The sequence below is a fragment of the Cupressus sempervirens genome, chromosome 2, assembly GCF_028749045.1.
Source record: "Cupressus sempervirens isolate cs-2001-9-10 chromosome 2, ASM2874904v1, whole genome shotgun sequence".
In the NCBI taxonomy this organism is placed as follows: Eukaryota; Viridiplantae; Streptophyta; class Pinopsida; order Cupressales; family Cupressaceae; genus Cupressus; species Cupressus sempervirens.
The window spans coordinates 613,899,564-613,918,825 of NC_143119.1; the positions used below are offsets into that span (position 1 = coordinate 613,899,564).

At 35.2% G+C, this 19,262-nt stretch overlaps 1 protein-coding gene across 2 annotated transcripts in view; it reads right to left on the minus strand.

The window, feature by feature from the left end:
• The window catches only part of LOC149574878 (sister chromatid cohesion protein SCC2-like), a 210,077-nt gene that overhangs the window by 162,670 nt on the left and 28,145 nt on the right, over positions 1-19,262 (minus strand). Inside the window, exons 2-5 of one of the 2 annotated variants that reach the window (XM_089814728.1) lie at positions 9,619-9,731; positions 8,898-9,013; positions 492-600; positions 152-405 (exon numbers count right to left, since the gene is read on the minus strand). In XM_089814728.1, coding sequence (XP_089670854.1) covers positions 152-405; positions 492-600; positions 8,898-9,013; positions 9,619-9,731 — 592 coding nt within the window. Of the gene's footprint in view, positions 1-151; positions 406-491; positions 601-8,888; positions 9,014-9,618; positions 9,732-19,262 lie in introns of both variants that reach the window. The other variant, XM_089814727.1, reaches the window with a different exon arrangement.

The window sequence follows — 19,262 nt, forward strand, 5'->3', positions numbered from 1 at the left end:
ATGTTGCACAAAGATCTCCAACAGTCAAATGTTAAATGTTAAGCCTTTTATAATGAATTTTTCTCAAGGATTTCAACTGTGTACACAACATCAACAACAAGGAATTTAATTTAATCCTATCATGCAAACTAGAAGTTCTGAGAAAGCTCACATCATCTCCATCACCTAGAGCCTTGTCGCATGAGTGGCATACATACTGCCCAAGTAAATCCAACAGTTTCACAATATGCCCAATTGGAACAAGATTTAAAGTTCTCCTCAAATCTGCTTTCATAACCTCTTCTTCAATAACTTTGATATTAGAAAAGGGAATGCATGAAGATCCTTCTCCATCTTCTTCACTGTGTAGCTCTGTTCTTTCAAGCAACCCATCCACAATTTCACAGAAATGGCCAACACCAGTATCTGGAGACAAACAAAGTGATAATTAATTTCAAATGGCTCTAAACAAACTAAGATAGAGCAAGTGCAGATTGAGCACAGTTGCAAACCCCTATCATGATCAACAATTCCAGGTGTGTTCTCCCCCGAATTATTTGTTTCAGTAGCATTTTTTCTTCTTAACCTTGACTTTGTTGCAGATAGAGGTGCTTGCATATCCTGAATTTTGTAACAATTCGATTAGAATTAAAAAGTAAAATTATAACAAATGCTTCAAAACATGCCAAAGAAAATTACTAAAATGAAATTCATGCCTTCCCTGCCATAAATTATATTTTGAAAAAAATGAGAGAGGAAAGGAAGAGTCAGGGAGAATAATTCACGTGTATCTAACCATACTAGTGGGGCACTCTTCCTGAAAATACAAAATAAAAGCAGTAAATAGGTGCATATTTAGCATGAGCTTGTAAAATCTAACATGGTTATGTCAATCTCAAACACCATTATACTGTTGCAATTGGATATAAATGGGATAAACTATAGCAAAGTTTTGTATGATAGCTCGCATGGCATCTCAGTCTGTAGGGTTACGATTGGAAAAAAATTGGGAAGTCACAAGTTGAGGCAACCTCAGTGAGTGTTCCTCAATTCTGCCCCAAAAGGACAGAATTGACAGAAAAACAATTACGAAGCCAGTCTAAATAGTTATTTATCCATCTCCATATATTAGATTGCTAAGTTCCAACTGATATTTCCAAGCTCTAGGTTGAAAAATCTATTTATCGAACACTCAGTTAGTCATGTCTCCCAGCATGTTATCACCACCTAGAAAACACAACATTATTGTATACCAATTTTGTTTAGCTCATGAAAGGGTCTGATCATATGATTGGATATAGATGAGATAAATCAAAGTTACACATTTATTGCATAGTTTTATATTACAGCTCACATGGCATCTCAGTCTATGAGGTTCCAACTGGACAACATTTGAGAAGTCTCACGTTGAGGCAATCTCAGCGAGTGCTCCCCAAATCTGCCCCCAAAAAGCAGAAGTGGCAGAAAAACATTTCTGAAGCCAGTTAAAGAATGACTTATCCATCCTCCATTTATAAAACTGTCAGGTTTTGACTGATATTTCCAAGCATTGTGCTGAATAAAAAAATCTATTTGTCAAACACTCATTGAGTCCTGTCTCACACCATGTTATTACAACACAACACATAATATTATAGTTTATATAGTCCAAATTTTGTATATCAAGTTTTTCTAGTTCATGAAAGGGTTTGATATTATGACTGAAAATTTGCAAACAATATATAACATAGGTAACAGTACGAAACTTTTTCAAACTAGTTTCACATTTCTCTAAGTTGAATTTGTTATTCAATTGGTTAATGTTGATCAATCGATCAACTCCAATTCACATAGCAAATTCTTTTATTGAAGGCTTTCGTCAAGACTTTTTCTTTTTCTATTTGTCGAGTCTGTGCTTGATTTTTGAGGCCTTTATCGTCATTTCTTTCGTTTTTTAGTGTGTTTCTTGGTTTTTAATCCTTTTGTTTTGCTCAAATCATTGCTTTCAGTTCTTCCTTCAATTTGATCTAACTTGGGGTTTAATCAGAGTTGTCAATCAAAAGATATGGCCATTTTAGTGCCCAAAAAAGTGAACCTTTTTTATGCAACTGCACGAATTAAAAATAGGCAATTTCTCTCTCCTCTACAAAGGCGGAATACAAAGGAACTGTTAAGGCAGGATGTGAAGTTGTTTGGCTTCGTCGAATGCATGGGGATATGCAAATGTCACCAATAGGACCGACTACTGTGTTTGTTTATAAAGAAGGCATTATCAAGTTAGCACAAAATCCAATCTTTCATGAACAAACCAAGCATGTGAATGTTCACTATCACTACATATGACAACTGGTTGAAGACAGGACAATAAATTTGCAGTATGCTCCTACCACAGATGAGACTACAGACATTCTCACCAAGCCTCTTGGTCCTGATAAGTTTGTCAAATTCAAAGGGCATCTTGGTGTTGTAGATAGATTAACCATTAGTACAATAATAGATAATTGTCTATTATTAGTTAATGGTAATCTATTTGTAATCTAGTGTAAATATTATAATGTTTCTGATATTTAGTTAGCTTTAGTTAGTTGTAGCTTTTTTAGCTTTATTTCGGCTAGAATACAATGTTTCTATTCTTTACGATCATTTTCTAAGGAAACATCATTCCATTCTTTTGTATATAATGACCTCTTGGCCTCTGTTAATAACAAGCAAATATTTTACCAATTACTTCGCAATATATATCACAAGCTAAGTAATTGAAAGACTTGTTGAAAAGATTTGGTTTGGAAAGTTGTAAACCTATTGGTACACCTATGATAATTGGTCCTAAGTTATCTAGCAAAGATGAGACACTTATAATTGAGCAAAAGAAGTATAGATCTCTGATTGGAGGTTTGCAATATCTGACTCACACTAGACCAGATATAGCAAATGTAATTGGGATGGTAGCAAGATTTCAAGTTGGTCCTAAAGAATCACATTATACAAAAGTAAAAAGGATAATTCAAATATCTAAAGGGTACACCTGACTATGGATTATGGTATGATAGATCAAGTGATTTTACTTTACGTGCTTATATTGATGTTGATTAGGCAAGCAGTATGGATGATAGAAAAAGCACTAGTGCTGGAGCATTTTTCCTTGGAGGAAGATTGGTTTCTTGGCTAAGCAAGAAATAGGATTGTATTTCACAAAGTACAACTGAAGCAAAGTATGTAACAGCAGCAAATAATTGTAATCAAATCATGTAGATGAAACAAATGCTGAAAGATATTGGAATAGAGTTTTCAAAACCTGTTATTATACATTGTGATAACACAAATACAGTGAGTATCTCTAAGAATCCTATGTTGCATTCTAAGACTAAGCATATATCTATTCAGTATCATGTTTTGAGAGAGAAAGTTGCTGAGAAAGAAATCAAATTGTAGTATGTAAGTACTATAGCAAATTGCAGATATCTTTATGAAGCCCTTACCTAAAGATACATTTGAGTGCTTGCAAGGTATACTTGGGGTTACGCCCTTGCCTACTTCCGAGTAGATGATGTAGAAATTGCAGCAATCCAGTGGTATAGAGCACTATTGTTTGACTGGATTGAATGTCGATGCTTCCTATATGGGGGAGTATCTGAGATGAGCAATCATCTAAGACTCTTTGCAGTTGGTCTAGAACAGTGTCTTTGGACGCTTGAGCTGATTGAAGACTTGGAGCAGATGATTGACATAATGAAGCCTTTTTCATTGATGTCAATGGGGGAGAGTATGCATGAAAAACATCTCCTATGAAGGAGGAGAGTGAAGTACCATGAATGGGGGAGAAGATCCTCTAATGAGGGAGATATTGCATAGAATGTTGAGAGTTGTTCCTAAGAGTCAAAGTGTGAACAACTAATGCCAATCCTAAAGAAGAGATGCAATTAGCGCAGTGTTCCAAAGGATTTAAGATTTGATTAATGAAGACGATTTGAAAAGAAGAGAACAGCAACAGCAACAAAGTGTTGATTTGGTATTCTTGGAACATAGATGTTTTTCATCCATGTTGCCATCAATGCCAACGGGGGAGATTGTTAGAATGAATGTTGATGGTATTCCTTTGGGGGAGTATGCTAAGCATTGCAGAGATTGTTTATGATTAACATGTTGCATTTATGAATGTGTTTGTCATTGATGTCAACATAGTATGGTTTTTGTAAAGACTGACAGAGTAGCAAATAGAGAATGAGGTCATACGGACGAAATATTGATAATCAGGTTAAGCGCGGTTACAGACATGTTTGACACTATGTCCTAAATGAAGTGGTTAAGTGGGCATCAAGAAAGTCGAAGATATACAAAAGATATGGTTGATTTACAGAGAACAGTATGCAAACAGAGTACCTGAGAAGCAATTTTTGATGTTTGATTTGTATCTCCTAACAGAGATAGAATCTAGATATCGGAGGTTAGACAGTGACAATTGAAATGTTGATGGTGACATCAGCAAATGCACAAGGTTTGAGGTTGCACGTGTAAGTTGTAAAGACTGTGAACTGACAATGTTGTGTAACTGTAAAATAATTAATTATCTTAATGAAGTCCTATTATAATTAACTAGGAAAGCCTCAAGGCCAACTCAAGGAATTGTTTTGAGGACGTGGTATAAAGGAAGGTTATTTTCCTTGTTTGAAAAAGAGAATCAAGTGTGGATGATATGTATGAAGTGTGAAGTGTGCGAACAAAAGCAAAGCATTTGGTGAATGCAACTAAGCAATCCAAGGGATTATTGGGTACAAAGCTGGAGATCTGGTAACAAGATCAGAAGAGAAGTCTGGTTGACAAGACAGAGGAAGTAAAAGTACAGTTTATTCTATTATTCTACAAGGAATAATACGGAGACCAATTGGACAATGCGTTCGGTGGTTCTACCCCTAAAGCTATTTGGACAATAGGTCCATCTACCTTCTACAACTCCTAACAAGGTTGGCACAACTCATAACAGGGTTGGAATCTCCTAATAGGGCTCCTAACAGGGACTGATATGTACTGAATGTATTTAAAAATATATATTCTTGTATAGACGAACCCAAAGCGAATCCAAACCCAACCCAAAAAAAATTGAACAAATATTGAACTCGTGGCAGTACCCGGAACTGAACCAGTAACTTAGATTTATATAAGAAGATTTGCAACTGATGTTTGTCAAATAGGTAAAGGCTCAATCGAGCAGATCAAAATATGGAATGAAAGTGAATATTGGTCCACATATATATATATATATATATATATATATATATATATATATATATATATATATATATATATATGATTTCACTATTACAAATATATATATATATAGAAGGATCTCTTATCCTATAAGAACATTCTGATATTAAACTTGGAGATATGTAACAGCACAATTTGCTGTCACACAATTCTTTCAGTATTGTAGATTATTCATTTCTTTTTCTCATCTCTTCCTTGAAGTGTATTCATAATGAATAATTATTACTGATTCCTCTTTCTTATTATCCAAAATCCATCTATCTGAAATAAAGTAATCTATTTGATGAAGATCCAATATATTATGTAATCTAATCTTTTCCATATTTCCCTATGGAATGGACTTGATTCCCCTTCTACACCTCCAATGCTCTTTAAACATTTAAAAAATATTTTGTGTTTGAACTCACCTATTCATAATACAATGGTTTATCACTTTATCTATTATATTCATTGCTCTTAACGTATTTCCATATTATTTTTATATATTAATTACACTAATGTTGATCGTATTTGCATCTTGATGGATAACAACCTTGTAATTAACTATTATAGTTTATAATAATTCATTTGTTTAGTTATATTTTTATTATTTATAATTTATCATTATAAATTTTATTATTATTTCTTATTTCGGAAAAGGATATATCACAAACCATGATCATGGCTCTAATGCTAACATAGTGAAAAAAATGGATGAAAATCATATGAATAATTAGATTTTATATGATTGGTTAATCAATCTTCAAATATATATGTCTTGTGTCTTCAGTTGACACTTAGCCAAACTGAAAACTACAACTCCAAATTATACTTGGTTGCAATTAACAATGGTTGCTTATTATGTGCAACTACACTCTGTTGTTAATCGTCAACAATCCATAAGGGGATAATATAATTTTCATGATATAAAATAACCTATGTTGCACAAAGTTTTCAGGATATAGACAACAAGAGACAAGGACAGATTATCTATTAGGCTATTTTTGGGGACCGCAAGGTGACTGTATAGAAAATTAAAGAATATTTTAAAATTATAGAGAAATTTCAGATATTCATATGATAACACCAGTAAGACTATAACATATACATTAAAGAATCCTTAATAAACAAAAATTAGAATTCACTCTTCAAACAACTTAATGTTCATGAATGTCTAGACTTGAAATTTGATTGCTTCTATGATTCATTATCAACTTGAATATGATATAAATTAAATATACTATTACAACAAAATGCCCAAAGACTGCAGGTTTGAACTACAACTGTCAAACTGACAAAAGCCACAATAACATAGTGATAAAAGTATGAGGCACTTCGCCTAATAGGCATTGTCTGAATGTCCCCCTCCCAAATCACTAAATCAAATTATAAGTTTATTATTAGATGCTAATCCCCCACTAGCATCTAATAACATTATTAATATATTTCTTGGTATTCATATTTTTATTCAAGACAAAACCAGAACGGATATTTTAATAGAGTGAGAAAATGAATATTGGTCTATGTGGGGTTATCAAGCAATACAAGAAGACAGGGGGAGTTAAGTTAAGCAGGGGAATATCAGAGAGGCGGGTATCGACTCAGAAGACAGACAGAGAATAGGAAAAAAAAGTTGTTGACAGAGTTTACAGGAACTGCAGCTTCTGAAGGAAATGTAGTTTTTTCTTCAGAAGAACACACTCTCTTCAGGTCTGAGAGAGGACCTCAGGATAGTTCATTGTGACAGTTGATTCCTTTTCAGAGCATGAATCAAAGAATGACAAAACATCTAAGAAGTGTTTGGTGTTATCTTTTTTGGGCTTGGTTAAAAACGAAAAAAAAAATTGACAAAGGAATGTGTCAACAAATACCACCAAATGATGCTACAGGACAGGAACAACTGAAAACAGACTACAGAACGCAAAGGCTAAGCACAGGGAACTCCAATATTGTTATTTGACATTGGAAGGTAACAGATAAAATCACCATTCAAACCAGGTGCCATGTATCTGGATGAAAGCGAAGTTCGTCACTCAGTGCTCAAGAGGTAACAGGAAACTATGAAAGCGAAGTTCGTCACTCAGTGCTCAAGAGGTAACAGGAAACTACAAGTTTGGAAAAGACAAAGACATATAGAAATTACCAGCCATTAAGATAGAACAAATGTAATTTTCTGGAGCCACTGGGACTGTAGGAATCCAACGATTCAGCTGGAAGAAGTTGCGGAAGTGAGGGAAATGTGCAGCAAATATTGTGGCTAGGACCACAGGGCCATCACGAGAGTACGACGACTTATAGCATTCACATAAGGACAGTAAGACAATGTGCAGAATTGAAATATGCTTCTGGAAGACCAAGAAGGAGCCCTATTCAAATTCCTTGGCTATAACGAACCCAGCAATATCACATTGATTGATTATGGAGTTTACATGCACATCTGTGACAGCCATTAAGTTTGAACAAATGCATTTTCTGGAGCCACTGGAACCGTAGGAAATCGATGATTCAGCTGGAATGAGTTGCAGAAGTGAGAAAAATCAAACTGTGGAGTAACTATCATGGCTAGGACCACAGAGCCTCAAACTATGGAGTAACTATCATGGCTAGGATCACACAAGGAATCTCTTCATGGAGTAACACAAACATGTCCACGCCAGCCTTGGTAACATTTGTTTCATCTATGAATCAAAGCCTACATATTAGCTTTAACGCTTCCTCCCAACTCAACCAGGCTGGAACAAGAACAATTACAAATGTGATGCAAAAAAAATTTCACATACGGTACATATAGAGCTTTATCACCAATTAATGGATCCACCAAACCAACCTCAACAACATAACTAAACAAAGCACACACAATTCTAGCATTTATAACTAGTAAGCAGCATATGAAGTGAGTGGCTTATATCCATTAACCCTCACCATAAAGCCTAGTTTCTCGCAGCTACAGTTTATTGTAAAATCTAACAGCAACTAAAGATGAAATACTTGTACAGACATTAGCATATATGAGTATTTTATCAACTACAGATTTTAATTACAAAGATACCAAAATTAGAAGCAAAATGCTTACACTTATTGACTGATATCCAAATTACTTCGCAATTGCCTCTTCATGTTGACTATATTAATATAAAAACAAAATCAGACCGCAAAGAGAGAACCAACCAGTACCAAAAGGAATAAATAAAAGCAAAGTTGCTTAATGATATCCTGGGTTTGCTACAACCACATCATCAATATAATGGTTACACAAGCAGATGCGCTCTCCAGCATGAAAAAATTCCCACTCTATACATGTAGACAGATCAGATAAATAATCATGATTACATGTTTCAAGCCATATCTCATCCATTGCCAAACAACCCCTTATAACAGAGTCTCTTCAGAAGCCTACATGTCCCCACAGAATAACATTATGAAGATTTCCAAGGGAAATCACGCAAACACGTATAACCTGAAGTTCTCATAAAATGCTCAAAATATATATAAACAGGGATTCAATTAACTCCTCTTACCATTTTGAAAAAACAACTAAAAAATGTCTGAGCGGATAATTTATTATCATTCAGAAAATCAATCTACAGTTCATCCAAAGCCAACCAGGAGATCTTAACAAAGCCATCTTAAAATGTTTATGATACAGTAGGAGCAACTAAAAACATATTGATGTGCATATGTCTCACAGAGATTACTTGAGGATTGGCAGAAGACCCTTTATGATTATTTTTTGTTGGAGTTCCACTGTGTTGATATTGTTGAGAACCTCTATCAGTTGAAGAATGCTGAGAACCCCGCAGGTTGTCAATACCTGAGAAATTCAAACAATAAGATATTGAACAAGCAAGAGTATTTCAAATAAGGCAAGTAATTATTTTTATATAGTACCAGACAACTGAAAGCACAAATGACAAATGAGAAGATTTAACAAGATAAATAATGACATTTAGTTTGTGTAGCAACAACTCCTTTTACAACATGGTGAAGGGAATCCAGACATACAGCAATTGTCTAAAGAACCAAGAGCAATTTTGAGCACCAACTGAAGTTGCAAAAGATTATATGATGTCACATTCATAGTAAAAGAAAATTCTTTTAGGAATATATTATTACTAATATAGAAGCTTAACTAACAGCCTCAAAAACAGATCAAACCAAACTCTGCTTTATTTTATAACAAAACAAATTCAAGGACTTCCAATATGTGCTTTCCTAAAAAATCCACAATTTCCACCACTCTTTTCACATCAAGCAAAACTTCCTAGAATGCATGAATACACATGTATTCTAAGTCCATCTCACAATCTGCATGTTATAGCTGATTTATGCCACAACAAAGAATAGACCAAGCACAAGCATTAATAAAAGCAAGTAATTGGAGAAACTATGACGAAGACTAGCTATCATTTTGTATACCTGGTTTTTTACAACTGAAAGCAATGGGATCTTGATGAAGAACAGCCTCAATAAGACTTGTTGTACCACTTGAAACTAAAGCTTCCTCATTTCTCATATGATATTTTAGACACCTGACCATAATATCATCAGATTGGAATCAAAAAAAGATCTCTACAAGATAATACAAGAGGTATCAAGGAAACTGTATATTTCACCATAAAAAACAAGCATGCAAAAGGTAAGAGAAACCTAAAACTGAACAGACGATAATACAAGTATTATTATAGTATTATCTAGCCATACATAGAGGCCTAATCTTCGAAGGAAATCTTTAGAAAAGACTAAAAGAGACATCCAAGTTATAACAAAAGCCCATTTTATTCTTATGATGATAACATCATGACATCATTATTTATGTCATCATGTTTATTTTCAGAATTATCTATGAAAGCAACAACACACCATGCATATAATCCAATTAGTTATGACATCCTTTATTTTATATGCCCTGTTAAAACAACCGAATGACATTAATTGAGCAAGTAAATTGATGACAAAAAATAATAAATATAGAATATTTCCTTTGCCATGTTATACTTGTCATCGAATAATTTTCTCCATCTTCAGCTTGAAAATTAAGCAGCTGAATAAATGACAGATATGGATCTTTGAGCTAATTCATTGTTTTAAAAAATAGCATTAATAGCTAATTCACTGTTGTGGACCATTATAAAGCCCATTTTAGATAACTGAATTAATATATGAACTAGAATCGACACTATTTATGTGCAATACTATGCTTACTCACAAGGGTAATTGGTGACAGATTTTGGATATTTGAGGTAATGCATTGTTGAAAAAAGATGGCATTACTAGCTAATTCACTGATGTGGACCATTACGAAGCCTATTTTAGAGAACATAATTAATATATGAACTAGAATCAACTCTATTATGTGCACTTCTATGTTTCCTGCCAAGGTTACATGGTGATGCATCCCCATTCCCAACAGTATTTCTAAAATGATCAGACAGTGAGGAATGTCCCTAGCAGTCCCCATGTTACTGCAAGCAGCAAAACCCTAGAGCATCCCTTGTGTTCATGTTTAAGGTAGCTTTGAGAGAGCTCCTTCATCACCTGTCAAGGTTCTCAAATTCAGTTGTATTGTGATATTCTCCACTAGAAATGGATGACTTTGTACCATGTGTGAGATGACACGGCATCAATGTGACTCGACATCATGGATTTACTTGGCAATAAATCACCTCAATTCATAATTTAGGAGAATGTCGACGGTTTGTTTTTTATTCTTCTTCTATTCCTTATATCCAAGGGTGTTTGTACTTGGCATTTTTTCTGATGATTGGCACCTCAATCCTTACTAGAACCAGCAGATATTGTTTTTGAAAGTACTCAACTCCCTTCATGAGTGTCGACCAATTGTGTATTAACATCAATGGTTACATTCTTTATGGCATCAATTCGTTATCTAGTAATTTTGTGTGTGCCTCTTGTTAGCCCTCATTTTCACTATGCCTAATTTCTGAAAATCTTAGAGTGAAAATGTCTTGAATTATGATGTGCAGCTAGGGTTTTGTTATGTTGTGTTATCAATCCTCTAGTAAAAACCCTAATCTAATAAAATTTGCCTATTCTTGGCAGCTTAGGGTTTCCCTAAACTTCATAAAAGATGCTTTACCCTAGCAAACCCTTTCCTTTAATCTGCGCCCTTTTTGAGCTATTCAAATTCAAATTTTTCAAATGGTTGTATCTTATTTTAACATTTTGGTGTTTTGATGTGAGCCCTTAAAGTTTTTAAGTGTGCAACCAAGCAACCAAGTTGATCACATAGTCGAAGCTTATAAAAGACAGTAGCATTTTATAGTGTGACCTAGCGAAGCAGTGAAATTCCCTTTGATCGTTGAGTCGTAATAGTTAAACACTCAGCTGCCTTTTACACCGCAACTGAGCGAAACAGTCAATAAAACCTCAGTCACGCGGTCACTTGAATGAGAAAGGTATGATGAACCTTCATAGCGACTGGGCAAAATGTTATGTTTGCACGGTCAGGGTCTCAAAAGATAAAGACTGAACGATGACCACAATTGCGTGAAACTGATCAAAGTGTAGTGACCCTTACCAACAAGCCACTAAAAAACCCTAGATTTAATACATTGCTGAAAGTATATTGCTGAATTAAGAAATTTTTCTGCTTCAATAACTGATGTAAAATAGTGCCAATGTATTCATTCAATGATCACCAAAATGTTTTTACATATGATATGCAATTTTCAGCACTGAAACATTATGACATGGCAAATTACAGACAAACCCTAACTGTCTGAATCCAACTAAGAACTTGTGACAACTACAGACTAAAATGAAGAACCTGGATTGGTCAAGTGCTGGAGGCTGAATGCTGAAGATGATTTGATGAAAGTGCAACTCCAGTTGAAACTCCAAACCAGCAATTAAGCACAAGTGAAAGGACTGAAATATCCTTCCCACAACTGCAATAATTCAGGTGATCTTTCACACCCTCAAAATTGCGTACCAATTGAGAGTTTTCGTTCTCAATGGCCAATTGTGACTACTTGTAGAAACCCTAGGCTCCACAACGCACATAAGCAAAAATCAATAATAAATCTCGATGATAGGCAATGAGCCTTCAATGCCTATTTATTCTTTCTTTTTTCTCGATAGGTCGGCCTCCTTTTTAATTTTTTCTCCGCTTCTTCTAGCAACCTCTAGAAGATTGTTTTATTTAATGACTTTATAAAATATATCACTTTATTAAGTTAATAATTAACTCCTCCAAAAATAGGGACATTACACAAAGGCACATAAGGAATCTTTATTCACATGGTCGCAAGGATGACCAGATGGTTAGAAGATTTGACGGCAAAGAAGTCACCAAGCTAAAACACTTATAGTTATCTTTCAGTCGCGTGGTAGAGGCAGTTATGTCATGATATGCAGGATGAACTACGACTTGGCAAAGACAATCATGAACTCCAATGGGGTGTTTGTTCGCTTGGTCGCAGAGTTAAGTACCTAGTTTTCAAACTGCGACCAGGCGATATGGTTGAGAATATGTTAAATCGCGCAGTCGCGATGCTAGCTAAGTAGTGAGAAGGATAAGTTACCACTTGGCAAACATAACTGCAAAGTGCATGAATCTATTTGTTCGTTCAGTCACACTGTCAAAAAGGATAAGAGTTATAAGGTCAGTGACCTAGCGACACAGTAAGTTTGAAGAAAAAAATGCATGTAATCACAGTGACGCGATATGAAGAGGAAGTTAATCAAAGCAAGCTGCAATATGGCGAAACCAATTAAAGATGCTCATTCGCATAGTCCCACAATTAAGGATCAAAAGAAGTATTTAAACCGCGATCAGGCGAATAAGTCAAAATGAAAGCAAAACATAAGCAGATCGCGTAGTCGCGATGTTAAAGAAATGTTAGTAAAGATGAGCCACGAAGCAACGACCAGGTTAACATGAAGAATCCTTTGCTCGCACGGTCGCAAGACAAATTTGTTATCAGTTAAGATAAGTCGCGACCTTGTGAAGTCTTAAATAGATTATAAGCAAGGAAGTGATCGCATGGTCACAGAAATGAAAGCCCAGAAGCAAGAAAGGTGTACGAAGCTATGACTTAGTGATTGATAAGGAGATTTGCGTAGTTGCAAGGAAAAATGTTAATAAAATGAAGCGACCGCGCAATTGAAATTATATAAGGGGTCAAATCCTTAAGGCGCCCAATCACACAATTAACAACCAAAAACATTGACTAGTTTGCGAAGCGGCGAAGAAGGTGAAAAGATGTGATTGTCTGGTCGGCACTGTTAAATGCTAAGGCAGAAAATGATCGCGGATCAGCAAATAAAGGGAGTTCATGGGTCACGAGAATGAGTTTTAAAGCAAAAAACTAACTGTTAAAAGCCTCATTATGTTTTAAAAGCAATATTCTGTCAAAAAGTGCATAAAAAGATTTGAAACGCTGGCAGTACAAGTAGATTTTGGCACTTTTACAGAGATTGAGATTTTTCACGCATGTTGACATAAAGACATGTAAATGCCTCTCTACTGCTCTTTTCTCTATTAATAAGTTGATATAACGGTTTTCTGAGCTACAGTATTTTGCACAATCCAAAGATAGAAGCTTGAGTCCTAAGAGATTTCTAAAATTTGTAGAGATATTCAAAGTTTTTAGAAGATGATCAGCCAGAGAGCTCTTCATGGGCACAAGGGAAAAAGAAACAAAAGATGATTGAAATTCCTGATAAGGTCAAACGGAAGGCACTACAAATTTTGCCTAGGGGATCCCAATTCAGATACAATAAGGCATAATTTCTTGCTGAAGCAAGCAGAGGAGAATGAGAAAATCCCAAATAAGACTAAGCTGAAAATCCAGTTGTTGGATGAAAGAATAATCCAGGCTCAAGAATTCATGAAGGATTATGAGTTCATCAAGTCAAAGGAATTCAAGTCATTCTTATACAAGATCAAGCAAAATGAGCTTTCCCTACAACTGCAACCAGGAGATTCCCCTGAGAAGATTGCAGAGTTAGTGCAACAGTTGCAAGAGTATGATCCTAATAGTGAGATCCTCACTGTTGAAGAGGCTAGAGAATTGGTAACAAGAAGTGGGATGCTTCTTTTCCCAACATGGGAATTGAGTTCGTCCTTCATGCTCGATCAAATCAGAAGGCAAGATAAATCAGTCTCTTTTGAAGAGACCAATATTACTAGTGAGCTGCAAGGGTCTGGTTTCAACATTGACAGCAAGACAATGGCTATATGGAGCATGGCTCCTGAGGGAAATAAGCCAACCCTTATTAGAAAAAAAGAATCCTTGCAAAGACATATAATATTTTGGAATGTCACTATTGTGTCTAGTAACCAAATCCATAATCCGATGAACACAGCATCACTAATGGGGAAGAGCAAAATGGATATGTTGGAAGAACAGTTGTATCAAACATACAGCATATCCATTGATGCTAGGAAGAAGTATGAGGAGAAGTTGAAGAGGACTTATGTCCTAGAACAGAGATTGGCTGTATTGGATGAAGAGGTAAGAAGCCTAAGAAATGTGGCTAAGCCCATCACAAAGGTGAAAGACCAAGAAGCCCAAACAGAAGTTGATACAGCAAATGCGGGAGAGAGCCAGCTAATGGACATTGATGAATGGGATGGTGCCAAGAAGGTAGAAATCAAGACAATTCAAAGCTTGATGATGCACAAGATAGGTGCCTTGCAGATTGTTTCACAAAATGTCCACTGCAGCTACATCTCTATGCAAGCAGCTGAATTTCAATGCTCAAAAGCATTAGGCCTACTATCCCCTTTATTTACAACATGGGGACCATACACACAATTTTCAAATAGCTTGGTTCCCATGTTGCCTGTAGTGCCTCTCGTGTTTGTATTTTGTACCTTATTATATTTTGGTTACGAGAGCTACTTTGATACTCATGTTATTTTTACGTTTGTGATGACCTGAGGGTCATATGTTATACTTTAATTTCCAATACCATAGATGTTAGATTACTATGTTGTTCAGTTGATCATATTTGCATGATGATGCCATTTTGAGATGACAGTATGTTTCATGATGAGATCCGATTATCCGGCATTTGGACATATCTTTGATTTCATTATATGTTGGATTTAATGCTATGGTAATTTACTTCATTCTTGCTTTGTTATGCTTTATGCGAATGTGAGCGATGTAAATGGATTATTTTAGTATACTTAAATAAATGGTTAGATTAGGTTAATGCATTTATTGCTTCGGCTATGTTATTATATGCAATTGCAATTGATCATGTGTTTTAATGTGCAAGAATTATAACCTTGGCAGTAGCACATGGAGTTAGTGATTCAACTGTTCATTTTAACCAATGTCGTCCCTATATGGTCGATGTATCTTATTTGATAGTTTAAATTAAACCTTTCGATGATTTGATTAAATCTTGACTCATCTGCATTATGTGACTAGACCCGCGAACATGTTTGTGCATTAGAGGTTCATAGGTTTGCATTTGGCGCAGAAGTTAGTAAGGTTTTCTGTGATTTTGGTTTAAGGGTTTTTGGGCTTTATTTTAATTGACTTTAATTTCTAGCAGCTTTGCCATAGATGAATTCCAATTACTTGGAATAGTTTGTTTTTGCTTGGGTTGATTCAGGGTTTAACTAGGTTACCTGGATAGTTACCCTAATCAATTATTCATTCGAGAAGTGAATAAGTATCCAAAGAGGAAATTTATTCCTCACTTCTCACCTTTGGAAATTAGGAATTCAAGAGCTTTTTCCAAAATCCTCCTCTAGAGGATTGTGTTTCTTTTCATTGTGAGAGCTACGGGAGTGGGATTTTCGCGAGGTCAATCTCATTGGATCCAGCTCGGGGAGACCTTTGTTTATTACACTAAAGCATGCATTTTGTATGTGGGATGTATTAATCTATGAATCCATCTTGAAATCCCCTAAAATTAAAATGATTTTCACTAATCTTTCTTGATGATATCCACAAAGTAACCTGTAGCCATACAATATTTGATGAGAATCTCCAATCCACTACTTTCCAAGGCTTCTTCCAAAAGTTGACAAATGTGTTGCAAAAAAAATGATTTTAAATGCAACCATAAATCCTATATTATATAACCTTCCAAGTGTACCAACACTCAACAAGCAAGTGCTTGGATCTGGAAATGAATAATCCCATATATCATTACAACATTTTCAATGGTAATGGAACCATTAATTTATTTTCATAAATAGAATTGTGGCATTCTACATGATGGCATCTCTTTGAGGTGTTTTGGCAAACAATTTGGCATGTTGAGAGACTGCTTTTCTTTGGGACAATATATCAAACGCATTACATGCCTTGCATCAACCTGGCTATTGTTACAATTTGAGGCAGCTATAAAAACAGGATATAGGCCTTATTTATACTTTTACATGTACTACGAAGTAATTGGTAAAATACTTGCTAAATATTAACAAAGACAAGGGGTCAAAATATACAAAAGAATGAAACGATGTTTCCTTAGGAAATGATCGTAAAGAATAAAAACTTTAAATTCTAGCTAATAGAATCCTAGTAGTTATCTACAGCCTAACTAAATATTAGAAACATTCTAATATTTCCAATAGATTTACAAATAGATAAACATTAAATAATAATACATAATGATAGAAGCTATCTATTATCGTAATACCCTCCCTTAATGGTTAATCTTTCCACAACACCAAGCTGTCCTCTGAATTTGAAACATCATTTCCTAACTCTACATGTATAGTATACAACACACCTACCCCTATTGTCATCCCCCCACCGTCCCAAAATTGAGGCACTTTGTCCCCCCATCACAAAAACTCGTCCCGACATACCCCAGTACCGGTGTTACACTACATTTGGCACACATGTTTACAGGACTAATTGCAGCTGTAATATACATGACAAAAATCTTGATGTCAGCGTGTTCTACTAGAAGTCTACATACTTATCAAAGCTTCCATTAGCATATGTGATTATGGAGGTCAGCTTAAAAGGTGGTAGAATCAGTTTTAAGTTTACCAACTGTGTTTTCCTTAAACTTCTTAAAGGCTCAGTCCCAAATCTATTTTGTGTAATCCCTGTGATCATTGGGCCATGAGAAGGCATCTTTTTGGAGCTGTTGCTAGACTAGATTGTGGGCCTTGTTGATGTTTCATGTGTTTCTTGTGATCCACAAATAGACTTTCAAGGTATGCAAAAATTTGTGGAAAACATAAGTTCATTTAACCATTCCATAGATGTTCTTTTGCAAGGAAAACAATTCTATTTACCATGCAAGTTGGGGACGGTTATGGTAATTGTTTACATGTTGTCACCTTTGTTATAATTGTCAGAGATTGTAGCTGTGATAGAGATCTTTCTCCCTGAGTGTTAAAATCATTATGGTCACCTTCAGCTGAAAAGGACACGCATGATGAACTGTAATATTAAATATTAAGACATGGCAAGCATTGGGGCATGGAAATACAAAGAGTTGTATTTGAAAATAAAGTCATGTTTTGGGGAATTGAAGAGACCTCCGGTTGTAACGTGAAGAGTCTCTCTATATGTTATATATATGCATCAAGTGAAAGGCATTGTACACTTGAACATTTTATTATCAATAAAGGGATCTTTTGTTGTGTGACTGGGCTTTCCTCTTCAATTTTGGAAGGGTTTTCCCGAGGTAATTTTGTGTGTATCTTGTATCTATTTTAGCTATTCTTTATTGTTGTTTATCATTGATTTCTGGGCTAAATGTACCATGCTATAAGAGCCAAGTTGATAACAGCCCATGAAAAATTTGTGGAGTTTACAGCTTCAAAAGTCTGGGTATATTTTCTTCTTTGCATTTGATCAGAAGTTGTTTCTTTTGTTTAGTATATGTCGTTTGAAAAAGCACGTGAGCTTTTGTCATTTGAAATTGATTGATCTCAATAAGATTCTTTGAAACTTTGTTGGGATATCGATCTATTCTTATCTTGACCTCTTGTGTTAATGTCTCTCGTTTTTTGTTCGTCTATTAGGTATATTCAAGAGTTGCTTCTATCATTGTCAAGGGTCTCTTTGTGCCTATGTACATATCAATGTTTCGTTCTTATGACTTAGCAGCGTGACTTGAGAAGACTTTTACGATGGAAGGTTATTTGTCTTATTCTATTGCTTTGTTGCATTCTATGACTCCACCTGTAAAAATGTGTTGGAGAGTTTAACCATTGTTTTCAAATTTGTCTCATTTTTTCCCCGTTGCCTTTGTGTCTTCTCCTCACTCGTGTTTATGAACTCATCGTGTTTCTTTCCTTTTATATCTACATTGTGTGCATTGGCAAACAAGGTGTGCACCGGTTAGTGTCAATTCCCTTTCCATGTCTTTGGGTGTCATTTCCTTGTTGTCGTATTAAAACAGGATGTTTATGATATATCATTGAAGTATCTTTTTGGCATTCCACGAGAGTCTCCCTTGTAACAACAAAGTTTTACTATGTGATGAAAGGTCCTTCATCTCTTCTTCTATCGGACTGCTTCAAAAAAAAAATCGTTCAAGTTCTAATTAGTATCTTTTCTTGATTCAGGAAAACATCAATGTCTTTTTGATATCATAAGGTGATCGTTAAGCATTTTCTTTTAATGCGCTGGCAATTTTTTTCTCTTATTATCCATGTACTCCCGCTGAATGCCATTGTGGATCGTTGCGTGGCATCTTTCAAGGTGTCATTGTTCACGTTGTTTCAAGATTTGCGTACACATCATCTTGTCAAGGACATGCCTCCGTTCATGTTTCCAAATCAATTCTTGTCTACTATCAAAGATTGTCTTCCCTTCACCATCGAGAGATATCTTGGCATGACGTTTCTTCTTTGATATGGTACATGTGCGAAAAAAGTTTTGGATGTTGACTCCAAGTGCATAAGGCTTGTTTATGCAATTTAAAAACTATCCTTCTGTCTAAATCGTTTTTTGTATTCTTCTGATCATTAACTCAGCAATAATGCCTTGAGAATTCTAGGTGATTTGAATCACAGTGATTTGAGTGGCTATCACGGTTATAAAGGAGTTTGTCAAGAAAATTCTGAATGGTGATATTGATGAATGGCATGATGGAGACAAGTTAAG